This window comes from Sylvia atricapilla, chromosome 5 (genome assembly GCF_009819655.1).
Source record: "Sylvia atricapilla isolate bSylAtr1 chromosome 5, bSylAtr1.pri, whole genome shotgun sequence".
Taxonomy (NCBI): Eukaryota; Metazoa; Chordata; class Aves; order Passeriformes; family Sylviidae; genus Sylvia; species Sylvia atricapilla.
This window is the reverse complement of record NC_089144.1, coordinates 25,181,071-25,195,090: the sequence shown is the minus strand read 5'-3', so window position 1 is coordinate 25,195,090 and position 14,020 is coordinate 25,181,071. Positions and strand designations below refer to the sequence as shown.

General features: G+C 38.2%; 1 protein-coding gene across 2 annotated transcripts in view; it reads left to right on the top strand.

The window, feature by feature from the left end:
• The first annotated feature begins 1,372 nt into the window (after positions 1 to 1,372).
• The window catches only part of MDFIC (MyoD family inhibitor domain containing), a 51,912-nt gene continuing 39,264 nt past the window's right edge, over positions 1,373 to 14,020 (top strand). The window contains exons 1-2 of one of the 2 annotated variants that reach the window (XM_066318995.1): positions 1,373 to 1,532; positions 3,545 to 3,700. In XM_066318995.1, coding sequence (XP_066175092.1) covers positions 3,610 to 3,700 — 91 coding nt within the window. In that variant the 5' untranslated portion in view covers positions 1,373 to 1,532; positions 3,545 to 3,609. Of the gene's footprint in view, positions 1,533 to 3,144; positions 3,274 to 3,544; positions 3,701 to 14,020 lie in introns of those variants that run through there. The other variant, XM_066318997.1, reaches the window with a different exon arrangement.

Below are 14,020 nucleotides of genomic sequence, written 5' to 3'. Positions count from 1 at the left end.
GTTAGCCTTGGAAAATTCAAGCTCAAAATATAACTCGAATTTTTAATAATGTGAGTAAACAACCTCTGCACCTGCTAATTTTGGAATGTTGTGGGTTTACCTTAAATAAACAACTTGCATCTTTCTAAAGCACTTTATTTTGTTCAGTGAAAGTTCTATTTTGACTTCAGGTAATATCTTTTGTATAGCTTGTGTAGGAGCTCAGTCTAGGAAATTATGATAAACAATTTTGTCCTGAAGACATAAGATTATGCTCTACATTTTGTGCACTTTTGATAGAAGTGCATTTTAGAGAATCTTTTTTTAACAGAGAAATAAACTTGGAGGGGTCTTATCATGGTGATGGTGGTGTGGTGGGTTTTTAGCGGGGTGTGATTTTGTGGGGATTTTTGGTTTTTTGTTTGCTTGCTTGGTTTGCTTGGTTTTCTGTTTTGTTTTGGGTTGTTTTTTTGGGGGGGGGTTGGGGTGTTTGTTTTTTTTTTTTTTGTTGTTGTTGGGTTTTTTTTTGTTGTTGTTGTTGTTTTTAGTCGGTTTGGTTTATTTTTGAGGTTGTTTTGGTTAGGGGGTTTTTTGTGCATTTTTTTTTTCTTCTATGAAATTTTAACTTGCCTACAAACTGTATTTATTTTCTATTTACAAGGCTTTTAAATTTAAATTTCACATCAATCCAAAGATCTACCACTAAATGCCTACAAGACCTGAATTTTATGGTTTAGCAATGGAAGACTATATTGGAATATATATGTGCAAAAGCCAGTAACTTGGTTGCTACAGTAAGATACAGTATATCTCAAATTTGTAGCCTGCTTGAAAGGCTGCTGCTGCGTATCTGAACAGCCCACTTCCTGAGAATTGTCAATAATATTTTAGAATTATACATATTTTACAGGAAATAATACAACAAACATTTTAGATTTGCTGAGTATTTGTTAGAAGTGCGTTGTACTGTCAGGAAGTGCAAATGCCAATGAGCTTTGCCTGTCTGTAGTATCTCATTAACAGGGACCACATCTGCACACGTCCTTTACAATCACAGCCTCTGGTATGTAATGTCGTGGATATTGCATAATATTTTTAATGTACTATTTCAGTGAATTGTGCTTTTTGTGTACTGATTTCTCTTACATTTTCTTAATTTGGTTTGTTTAGAACTACCTCTGACTGCATCAGTTGTCTACTGAAGATCCTGTAAATTCGCTTAGTTACTTTAAAATCTACAACTGAACCTTGTCAGGGTGAGCTCATCCCATCATCTTTTCAAAGAAGATAAACTGAACGTCATGGGAGTTTACCATGTGGGTTTCATAGATAAGGTTAAAAACCCACCAAAAATACCAACCCTGGGTGGTATCAGCTCTTCGTAGGCACTTATTATCCAATGAAATATTTGGAAGCGGGGTGTGGTTGGCTAAATTATTGCTCCTCCCACAGCTCTCTGCTATGTTTCCAGTTTCACAGGGAAAAACACAAGCTTGTATGTTGAGAGTGAGTCATAACCTTTCTTCTGCTACTGACTCACTTGGGAGTTTGAGGTAAGTCGTTCTACCTTATGTTTTGATCACTCTTCCCCCAGGACAGCAAGGAGGGGACTATGGAAAGTTATGCAATGTTTGCATAGACAAAAAGTGTAGATATTGAGACCAGTATTATTATTACACAGTAAAATAATAGCTGTGTTTGCCCCAAATGGATTTTTTTAAACACAGCTTTTCCCACATAAAACATCTTTCCCCCCCACTATTTTCCATATAAATGTTTAAAGAAAGACTATGCTGCACCAAAGAACACCTTAGGTTCCTGAAATATTTTAGAATGATAGTGTTTTACAGAGGAAAGCATATGCACCTTTCACCACACTTCTCTTTTGCACCAGCAATGACAAAAATAAAGCTGTACAGTGGTGCAAAATTGCTGATGACTTCTGAAATAAGAGTTATCCCTGAAGGGTGTGGAGTTCATGTAGAACTGGCTTCTTGTCAGGTGTCTACACTTTATCCTGGTTGTTTTGCAAGCATGTCAGGGAAAGGCTAAACTTTAAGAAGTTAACTTTTAATAATTAAGCATGTTGCTTAGCATGTGTGATATAAAAATAAGTATCTATCAGCTATAGTCTCTCATGTTAAGATGCTGATAGTCTATAACTTGTGTACTTTATACTCCTACTTTTGATTCCCAAAAATATATATCTAAATATCTTGCTATAATGAGACAAACCAGTAAAGCTGGCATATTTAATAAACCTAATAATAATTAAAAAAAATCTGCTTGTAAATTTTAAGGAAAATACATTTTAAACCTGGACACACTTCCAGGACACACTTTCCAGTTGAGAAAGGTGACATACTGTCATCCCATAAACAAGGCAAAGCTTATGGACACCAACACCATGACATGAGTGAGCAAGAGTTGCAGTATCCCATGTTTTGGGCAAGAACAGAGCATAAGACTGATAATCACATCAGACTGTGCCACGGGAAAGAAATGTTATTTCCTATGTGGACCAAGTCTAGGTACTTGGCAGATGGTAGCAGATGAAGTAGTTTGCACTTTAAGGTTCTGCTTTTGAAAACCACTTGTTCTATTCGTGTTTTTTGAGTATTTCTGTGTGCCCGCTGTGAAGTCCTTTTAATGGCAACATCTGCATGTTCCCCGTCAGGGGCAGGGGCACGGAGGGCGGCAGGGCCTGGCGGAGGGTGGAAGGGCCGGAGGGCAGGGGCCCGCGGCGCTCCACGTGTCCGCTCCGCGCTCCGACGCGCAACTGGTGGCGGCCGGTGCGGAGCACCGCGGCGGCGCCATGCAGCGTGCCCCGCACCGCTGCCAGCGCTGCAGCCGCGAGCCCTGCCCGGGCTGGAGAGCCTCCCTTTCACATTCTCCTGGGGTTTTTTTTTTCCCCTTCTTGCCTACTTCTGTCTGACGGGTTACGGTGTCCTGGGGGAATTTCCATGGCTGGAGGCCCGGCCGGGGGCAGCCCAGCCCAGCCCAGCCCGCGGGCCCGTCGCTGGCGGGCGGCAGGAGCCGCAGAACCGCCTCGCCGAGCCGCGGCCGCCAGCCGGAGCGGGATGTTTCATTGTCCGGAAATGATGGAGTGACTGTGGCGGCGGTGGGACAGCGGGTGTGAGTGCCAGGCCGTGCGCGCCACTGCCGGGGGAAGGCCCGCGGCCGCGGGGCGGGCGAGAGGAGGCGGCTGCCGGGACGGGCGGCGGCGCAGCGGCGCGAAGGCTCCCGCGGCCGGGGCGCGGCGCAGGGCCGGGCGGAGCGGGAGGAAATGCGGAGGTAAGCGCCCCGCGCTGCCGGCCGGCTCCGCCACGGAGCACGGGCCGCCCCGGGCACCCCCCGGACACCCCTGGACACCCCCCGGACACCCCCCGGCCGCTCCCGCCCCCGGCCCCGCGGGTGCTCGCTGCAGGGGGCGGGGGGCGCGCCCGCCGCCGCGCCCCAAAGTTGCCGTCGCTTCCCTGCTGTCCCTCTTCAGTCCCTCGCCCAGAGCCGTGAGTTTTCTGCAGAAAATACGTTAACGAGTCCTTTCATTTGCTTGTTCCTTCAGGGTCGCGTGTTAGTTTTGTTGGAGAGGGGTGCAGGCGCTGTGTAACTCGGCGAGAGAGCTGGCAGATGTCCCAAGTGAGAGAACCTCTTCCTCCGGGGCCTGGAGGGCCAGAGCAAGCTCCGACTGAAAACAGCTCTTTGATCTCTCTCCCTCGAGGTAAGTTGCTTTAAAGTTTCTCTGTAATTGTTGCACGTTATATTTGAATGATGCGTTTACTGATTTGACTTGTGGGTTTTAACCCCTCTTTTTTTGCCCCTCCCCTCTGCAGTGTATCTCTGTAGCACTTTCACTTCACCGCTTTATTGTTTTAACCCAAAATTCCCATGAAAAAATGGACAAAAAAATAAAAAGAAAGGAAAAAATGTGCTGCTCTCAGCCCTGATTTTCAGTACTTGAAAAACTGCAGTCATTCAGAGGCAGATGTTGCTCCTTAAAAATCGCTTTTGATTTTCTCAGCTTTGTGTTTGTGTTTAGAAATTCTTTCCTGTAAAGCTGTCCTTCCAGGTCTTGAAGCAGATTATGGAAAGTTGATCCAAGAGCAAGAGCGTTGTTCAGCTTGGAGGTCACTTTGCTGTTTTTTTTCTTAGATTACTCTGTGATGCTGCAGCTAAAATCAGTTTTTGAGACTATAACTTATTTCATATCAGCTATTCAAAAGGTTGTTTAAAAGTATATTAATCTTAAACATAAATTATTTAAGTTTTTATTTGTTTATTATTTGCTTTTGAACAAAATACACTGATACTCTGATCACCTTCATATATATGGAACTTTGTCAAAGTATATTTTAGGTTATCCTCAAAGTTGGGCAGTATGTTTGCCTGTCAAGTGCTGGTCTGCGAGGATGAGACTTTTCTTTGTTTATTCATTTACTGCTACGATTTTCCAGAATTCTGACAGGAGTTTAAAAAGTCTCTGAAAAACAGACAAACAATCTTGTTCAAGAACTGTAACTTTATTCATAACTGGTTAACTGGAGCAGAGCCTAGTAATACAGTTGTGCAACTGTGGATTAAAAATGCAGTCTTGTTTTTGTAACTAGGAAAATCAATAGCTATGTGTAATCAAAGCTGAAAACTTGTTTCAGAAAGTATCCGTAGCTAAGTAAAAATGTTTTGGCAGTGAGGCATAGCAAGTTGGCTTATAGTTATCTTATTGTTGGATGGGTTTTGTTTTGTTGGTGTTTTTTGTTGTTTTTTTATTTTCTCTAGAGAATGACTCATAACTTCTAAACTGTAAAAAATAATAATAAAAAATATTAAATGCAGAAGATCAAGCGTGCAGAACTGAACTGCTAGAATCACATTTTTGCCAGAACATCAGTACCTGTGATATGTGTTTATTTACAATGTGTTGTTTTTAATCTGTCATGTGGTCAACTGGCCACACTGGTTAAATTCTGCATGTAGGCCATACATCAAAGTTACTGAAGATTAAAGTCAGTGGACTAGCTAGCATGGAAAGTGGTCTCATTCTCACACTACCACTTCAAACTGAGTTTTCACTATGAAGTGAGAGTCCTATATATGATTGTAAATACATTGTCTATTTTTTTTTTTAATGTAAAGTAAGGAAACAAATTCTGATCTGTCCCAGACAAGTAATGTGCAGAAAATCCGAATTACACAATTAAACCTCACAGCTTTCTTGGGGATCACTAAGGTACACACAAACATTATGATAATGTGTGCACTGGCCACGCCTATCAAGACACATCCTCAATTTTAAAGCTTATGTACAGTTCACATAAAGACAAAGCAGAATTCAGCATTCAAATACATAATTCTTATTCTAATGAACTTAGATTTGAGGAAAATACGGATTTTTAATGTGGATATTTGTTGCTTTTTTCTAGTCTAAGTTGTTGGGGAAGTGGGGGTGGAAAGAGGAAAAGGTGAGTTCATAACATTTCCAGTCAATATTCCAGCATTTCTGTTGTCACTTTGCGGTGTGTGGTTACAGGATAAGGTAATTCAGATATTCCAGGGCTGAAAAACTAAGATAGTATGTCTGGAACTTTCAACAGCCCCAATCCTTGTATTCTACCCCCAGGACATCCAAAATTACACTGACTTCTCTAGAATTTGGTGATAATTTTAAAAGCTTTGATTGAAATTCGTATTACTGACCTATAAATGACTTCATGTATTTACAGTGAGATACTTGAAATCTGCGTTGACCTAGAATTCAAGATTCCTTAATCAGGAAAAGATAACTTATCTTGTCTTTATAATATTATAAAGTATTAAGTGCATTCTAATGAGAAGGAATTTCTCATTTGTAACAGCATACTTTAATGTGCTTTGTATATGTTTAACTGATATTGATACCTTATATCCTGGGAACAAACTTTTCCTCTTCTGTAGTTCTGTGAGGTATCATCAAGAAATCCAGATATGTAAAGTGTTCCTTTTGCTTGGTATCATACACATTCAGATGCTGGAGATTAATTGTATTTTTCCATGAAAGGAAAAGAAACTTCACTTGAATTTTGAATATTCAAAAATAGCTATCCCACAATATAATTAAAGATCAGACAAACTTAATAAGGCTTAGGCAGTATACAGGGATATTCTTCAGTTGTGGACATGGTGAAAAGTGGGTTGAGGCAGTTTGGCCTACAGATGTTGTATGCTCTGGCTTTCACAATTTAAAAGGATTTTTCTGTATTGCTTTAACCAATATGCTCTCTCAACATACTTCCTGTCACTGTTCTTACTTGTTAGTTCATTTTTGAATAAGTGCAAAAATATTTGTGAAAATCTGAGTGCTGCCCATCCACAATTACCATGCTGTGAGAGAGAGTGAATGAAATCATGGCATCTTCTTTTGTGGTGATGTCAAAATTCAACCTCAGTCTTCAGTGTGGTCTGCTGCTCTAAGAGACACGCACTGCAGGATGGAAGGTTTAATCTAATTTCTGCAAACATGTTAATTCCCGCCACAACCTTCCAAAAGTGCTTGTTCAAGATGCTAGTGATGCCTTCTTCTCTGTAGCTTATGGATCTTGGAACCAAATTATGATTACATCTACTTGTATGATGTAGTCAGTGAATAGTGTTATGTGTCTACTTAGACCACTTCAGTTTGGTTCTGATCAGGTATTTCTCAACTGGTAGGTACCAAAATAATGCCCCTGAGGAAGGAATGTGACAATTCGTGACCATTGGACTCTCTGCTTTAAGGAAAATGTTTCATAAATTAGAGGTTATGGTGTGATTATTGCCTGGACTATGGATAGACTTTTTTTAAAAAATCCTCTGCATTTGAATAGACCATGGAATACAATAAAGAAATTCAGTGAACATGGAACTACATTTGGAGAATCAGGCCACATTTTGGAAAATGTAGGACTATCATCTATAAATTATTTGGAATGCTTTATCTTTGCTTTTTGGTAACTAACTGTAAACTAGAATAAAGAAGAATAATATTTAGCTTTCTCAGTTAAGAAATAAAAACAATAATTGTGATAATTAACAACTTATTACAAAATTGAGACTGATAATTTCACTATAATAAATCTTTAGATAATGGAAATTCACTAGAAATTTTTATTTTAACGGGGATATGGAGGATGGAGAAACCTAGTATAAATTTCCTAGTCAAGGATCGGATTCTGTAAGTGACTTTTGTCTCTGGTGCAAATCATCTCATTGTTGCTGGATGGAGATACAGTTCTGATTTGCTATCTCAGGAAACCATATCCAGCAACTATTACTTCCATTCAGAAAGTGTATAAAGTACTCCTCTCCAAGAATGTGATTCTAATCTTTGTGTTTTCGGTGCTTAACTGTTTTCGTGATGAGCAGCACGAAAGGAATCTGATGGCTAGATGAGATTGGGTGACAAAAGACTTAATGCAGGGAATGTTTGGACGTTCTTGAGGTAACAGTGATTGCTATCACAATAATTATTCCGTTTTACCAGCAATGCCTCAGTGTTATGAGTAATATATTTTTATTTTAACGGTTAACCAGTGTACTCAGATTGCTCAAACTAACCAAGTATTTCCTCTGTAATTTTATTCCCTCTTGCTATCTGACAAGAGTTGAGAGAATCTGTATTAATTTGTTTCATTGCTTGTGCCAGTGCTGAGGCATATTTTTAATATTACTGACTAAAATATCTAAAACTTTGGTAAATAGATGTCTGACTGTCACATGAACGTATATGTCTGCTTTCAGTTTCATGTGCATACCGTTCCAGTCAAGTGATTCATGCCCACATGGGTGTGAGAGACTTGTATTTCATAGAGTTGACTGTAAAGATCATGTATCAAGTTAGAAATATTTTTGTTCCATCTTATATTACAGGTTTATTTTATATCATAGTAATTCTTCTGAAATTTGGCTCTGGGCTCTCAGAAGGTAGATTTCTCTTGGCTTTAAACATTTATTTTTTTTCTAGTAAGTAACATTCAGCAATGTGTGAATGTGTTATCCTACTGTTTTTATTTGGATCAGCCATGCAGTTTTGAAGTAAATCTGCTTGCCTCCACTTTGATTTGCATTGTGGAGTGATCCTAGGGAGTGACCTGGATGGGATTCCTTTTGCTCAAAATAATGTGAAAGCTGCAGGAATGTGCCTAATACACTCCAGCCACTAGTAAGCCTTGAATCTTTAAGATTAAATCTAAGAACTAGTTCAAAGTAGAAAGCCCTTGGAACATGTATAATATGGAATATTCTTAAAGTTAACTCTTTCACTGTACAGGCCCATCTTTATTGGCCATTGCTAATACAGCCATAGCTGCAATTGCTTAATATATCCATGAAACTGGTTTTGTATATATGTGAAACTTCTTTGGATGAATGACATCTATGCATAACTGACTGCATAATTAGTGTGATTATTTGTGAAAAGTTTTCACTTATGTATTTGACCTTTTTAGCACTTAAAATAATGAAGAATACGTATTTGCACATTGCTGTTAATTTTTAATTTGTCGTGACTCAAATTTGTTCAGGGCAGTCAAACTTCTAGTACTTTCATAGTTATTCCATAGCTTGCACCTGGAAAATTATTTGTAAGACTTTTCCAAAAAAATTGCTCGGTTAAATTGCTCTAATTTTGAGAAACTGCATTTTTCTGTGGCACTTCTGAAGCCATTGAAAGTTGCACCGAGACATTTAAGTGAAAGCCACTGAAATTAAATGAATGCAAATAATTTTATTTTTTTTTAGTTTTAAAACAATCAAACATCTGATTGGAGGTTTCCAACTCCATAATTTGTGTATTAACAGTATTAATTAGATGTCCTTAATGAAATTAGATTGTTTCAGGTAAATGCTGGAATAGACATTCTGTTACACAAACTGTTGAATTTATTTGTTATATAAAATGCATAAAAGTTTTAGGCATTTCATGAAGTAGATGGCATTACTCTTAATGATTACATTGTGAAATGTGGTTTTATCAGGGTTTCTTTGTGTTATTATTGTGAACAGTGGAATTTTCAATAGGAAGTAACATCCTTAGTGGTTCCTTGCCAGAAAGGTTATTAATGAACAAAGGAAGTGTTAGAAATGCAGTGTTTGCCACATGCTCTTCAATCCATCCCAACAATTGTAGGCTTGAGACAGAGAACTGATTATTACATTTCCCTTTGGGAACATTATTTGACATTTTTATTCCTCGTAGATCTATTTATGTGTTTGTGTTTATATTTTGTGTAAATCGATTTTCTTTTGTAATTTCTCTTGCCTTTGAAGGACAAAAATTCATTTGGGGTGATTTGAACTTTGCATGTGTATTTTTAAATCTGCATCTGCTTGTTATAGGATAAACTCAGACCTTCTGGTGACTCTTTCCAACAACTAGGTTAGCTTTAGGTACCTAGGTAATTTTGCCTCATGCTTCCAAATCTTTCCTTCACCCCTACACCATAAACTGTTGGACCATTTGTGACTGTATTTTTGGAGATCACAGTGATCACTGTGCTAGTCTGTTTTCCTTATTTCTCTCTTCTTAATGAGAATGATGCAGTCGGGTTTTCAGAAACTTTTCCCAGCAGTTTTTTCTTTACATGCTATTTGGAGCAGTCCACCACATTGCTGGTGAACAGAAAATGAATGTCGTAGTAGCAATACCTTTGGTTGCTGCAGCAGAATTCATTAAATTAATTATGTATACTAGCTCCTAAATTTTGTAGACAAACTAAACCTGTTTCTCAAGTCCAGTTTGTCATTTTGCTAGTCATGCACTCTAATGATTCACATTCTTGGAAGCGATGGCTGAGTGAGTTTATAGGGTTATGTGTCATCTAATGAACAGAAATCAAACTCCAAGGACATGAAATCCACTTAGTGTGGGCGCTTGTTTCCATTTTAGTTTTATATATATTACATACTTCATCATACATGATAGCACATGTATGAACACACAAAGAGCCATTTCTGAAGAAGAAGATGTGGTGGGGCTCTGGGGCCAGCTGGTGTGTGAATGTACAAGTGGATAAGTACTTGGAGAAGAAAAATTGGTTATTTATCAGAGACTTGAGCTCTTTGGGGTGTGTCTTGCAAATACACATCCATTACCTATCTTTTTTGTGTTTTTTATCAGTTTCGTGTATTAATTTCATCTGCACTGAATATATTCTACATTATAGAGAAAGATACACAAATGTAGCTCTGAAAAGAGAGATTATTCACTGGGATGGTCTAAGAATATTTCAAGAATTAGCACTTTGCCAAAGGCATAGGAGGCAGAATTGGAAGGAATATGTGGAGATTGACCTGTATACCTGTTGTGCCTGATATTCAGAGGTCTTTCTTGACAGCTCTATTTGTTAGGTTTGCTTTTTTTGTAGTAATAGTAGCCTTGTTGCTAATCCAGACTGCTGACATTATTCAGTTGGTGGAGTCTTGCAGAATGTTTTTGTCATGTTGCAAAGAAGCGTGTATAACTGGAGGCATGTTCTCCAAACAAGAGCAAAAGTTAACAATCAATATTACAATAGTCTCAAAGGCGAAAACAGGTTTCTATTTTATGTAATATGTGTATTGTTGTGTAATTTAAAAATAAATATAACAAAATAATGGTGAAATGAATGTATGTACTATAAAAATGATTTATATATACTTCTGTAATTCCATAGAGAAAAAGCAGTAATTTACTTTATTTGCCTATTTAATGAAGCAGTAATTTTGAGATGTGATTAAAATTTTAATTTTTTTTTCACTAAGTGGCATACCAGTTGTCTGTATCATAGATATCATTTGGCTTTTAGCCATCTCAATTCTATACTTTGCTAGCATGTCATATCTCTTACTATTTAAATCTTAAACTTGCATTAATCTCTAGACAGGTAGAGTTTCTGCCTATGCTTACCTTCAGGATAAATCACAGGGTGTTCTGTGTGGGTGTCACTCCCTGGGGCTTTTGGCTAGAAGCTTTTCAGCCCTGGCACTGCTGTTAGTTTAGGGAAAGTACAGGGCCACACAAGTTGCTGATTTGGGGCTCAGCCGTGGTAGGTAAGAAGTCTGTGTTGCTTTTGTGACATGACCTAGAGTAACTTACTGGGGTTTTAGGAGAAATTGAATTTATACTTCAGCACTGCCAGACTCAGAACATAATGAGTCTTTTCTTTCCATTATTTGAACTGTTAAGAAGAGCATCTCTTTTTTTTTCTTGGCTGCCAGTATTGGAGGTTAGCCACATGAGAGTAGAAGGGTGTGCTAAAGGAAGCAGAAGCTAAAATACTAAGGAAGTCTTACAGAAAGAATTCTTAAGGGTAAGCTTGATTGAAACAGAAAAGTGCTATAAATTTACTTGAAGATGCAGTGGGAAAAAAAGTCATACTTTTCTATGGCCAGATCCAGTCATTAGTATTTCTGTCAGAGTAAGGTCTTTGAGTTGATTCTTCATAAACTAACTCTTGTGACAATTCCTAGGTACCCAACATAAAAGTAATGGCATCAAAAAAGGACAGGAATGTTCTTGAGGCTGTCTTCATGTGTGACTGGTTGTAATTGGTATGTTGTAGTGGCATCTCTAATATTAGAAAAAAGAAAATATGATCCCATTATCAACTGCTTGTTATAAGGGAATAATCAATAAATTCCTTTGTGTAAAAACTGAGACATATTCAAGAAAAAGCAACTGAATCAAGACACTAGTGTGTGTTTTCAGTAGTCTGATGCACCAGAAGCGATTTATGAAAAAAATGCTCAGATAAAGAGATCATAGGATGTACTATTTTTAAAGCCCCATTGAACTAAATCTGGGTGTGATGGGGTAAATTTTCTTCATAGCAACTCCTGTGGTGCTGTGCTTGGAATCAGTTGACTCAAACAAGGTTGATAGCACAATGGATTGGCTGTTGCTGAGCAGCTCTTTCACAGCATCAGCCAAGGTTTCCTCTTTTCTCTCCGGTGACTAGACTGTGGGTAGGCATGGGATTGAGGGGGGCACAATTCAGGCAGCTGGCTCAGGTTGACAAGAGGGCTGTTCCATGCCATAGGATGTCGTGCTCAGCAGTGAGAGCAGGGGAGGATGTTTTAAGGGAGGTAGCCATTGCTTACACTAGCTTGGGCATGGGAGATGTGGGAGATGGTGATTGCCTTTGCATCTCCTGTTTTACTTTTCCTTGTCTTCACTTATTAAACTCTATCTTGACACAAGAGTTTCTTCCTTTGAGTCCTTCTGTTCTCTCCCCTTGTCCTGCTGAGGGCTGGGGAAGGGAGGAGAGGCTGTGTGGTCCTTAGCTGCTGCCCAGGGTGTGCGCCGATGGGCAATTCTGGAGTGCAAAGTAGGATACCAAACACTTGTTTAATGGGGTAGGTTTCTGTTACACACATTTACAGGGAAGTCTTAATGTGAATTCAATAGATCAAAGAAGAGATAATTGTTTTAAACTTATCAAAATTGTTTGGTGTTTAATTGTAACATTGTTTCTTTTAAACTTTAAAAAAGTGCTTCTTTTTTCTTGTTAACTGCTACTATTGTTTACATAGTCTTGACTGGCCATTTACCATATCCAGCTAGAGTAATAAAAGTGCCCATGAAAAACATATACAGCCTAGATAGTGAGAAGAAAAAAGAGAAGAAAATACTGGACTGAAAACAAGCAGATGGATGAAAAATAAATTCATATGTATAATGATGACTGATTGTATTCTGCACTCCTTCAGATTCCTTAGATAAAAATGTAAACTAGAGCACTGAGGGCCCCATAATATTAACATTATTGTTTCCTTATAGCTGTTCATTGTTTACTACATGAAATAATAAGGTTCTGCAAAGTCATATCCTATATGAGAGAATTGTATACAGCTGCTCTGGGTCTGTACTAGCACTGCTGGGTACATATTGTAATTTTGGTGTCATCACTGTAGTAAAGTAATTTAAGAGCAAAATCTCCTAAAATAGCTCATTTATGCTTAGTGTTTGTGGAAAGCAAAGTGCTTTTACAGTAGCTCTGTCAGGACACTACTTATTTTTATCCAGTCTATTCTTGAACACTTTTCAAACACTTCTGAAACACATTTGCACCTAATACTTTACTGCACAGGCTAAATCATCATACTTCAATACAGTCACTTTGTATTTGATAGATACCAGGCAGAAATAATTTGTATCTAATTTCTGTCAAAGGAGTTGAAAACCTCTGTGTTTTAGTTTTATCTTGTTGTTGTTGTTTTTTGTTTGGTTTAGTGGTCTTTGGTTTTTTTTGTTTGGTTTGTTTTGTTTTCTTTTTTTTTCCCCTTTGTTGTTGTTGTTGTTGTTTTGGGTTTTGTGTTTTTTTCCTGTTTTTGTTTTTTTTTTTAATGTTAATAGAATGATTATCTAGGCAAGATTAAGTCATCAGGGCAAGGGGCAAAACTCATTAAAGTCGATATATTCCCATTAATTTCAATAACTATGCCAATCCCAGTGAAACAGTTCCTCTCAGGATGAGCTTGAGGAAATACTGACAAGTTGTTGGTGGGAGGGAGGACTGAGATCGAAGTACCACAGACTGTAGCTAGGTCAGACATTTCAGAAGTGGAAATTGATAGAAGGGGAGCAGCAGTGCTTGAAGGCAAATGCTACTATACACACAAGATGGCATATATTATTTTGAGTGATGTTCAGTGCCTCAGTTTAATAGGGTGAATAACGAAGGCAGAAAGTTAGGATTTGAAATCAAAGTACTATGGGTTATGTGAAGAAACTAACCTTTGCTATGTTACAGTAGCAAAAAGTGATTTTTCTGTGTTTCAGGACTCGAATAATGGCTTTACTAGAGGATACAGTATATGAAACTGTAATACGGGATTTATAAACATATTCTGGTTTGAAATAAATAAATAGAGCTAACAGAATTTTCATCAGTTTCTCGTCTAGATTTACTGTAAATATTGAATGTTGTAGGTATATTCAGAAGACAATACATGATACTGAAAATATTTAGTGTTTTACGGATCCCTTGAGTAAGTGATATAAACTGTTGCTGTGAATAATAAACAAAGTAAATCCAGATTCGAAAATGTT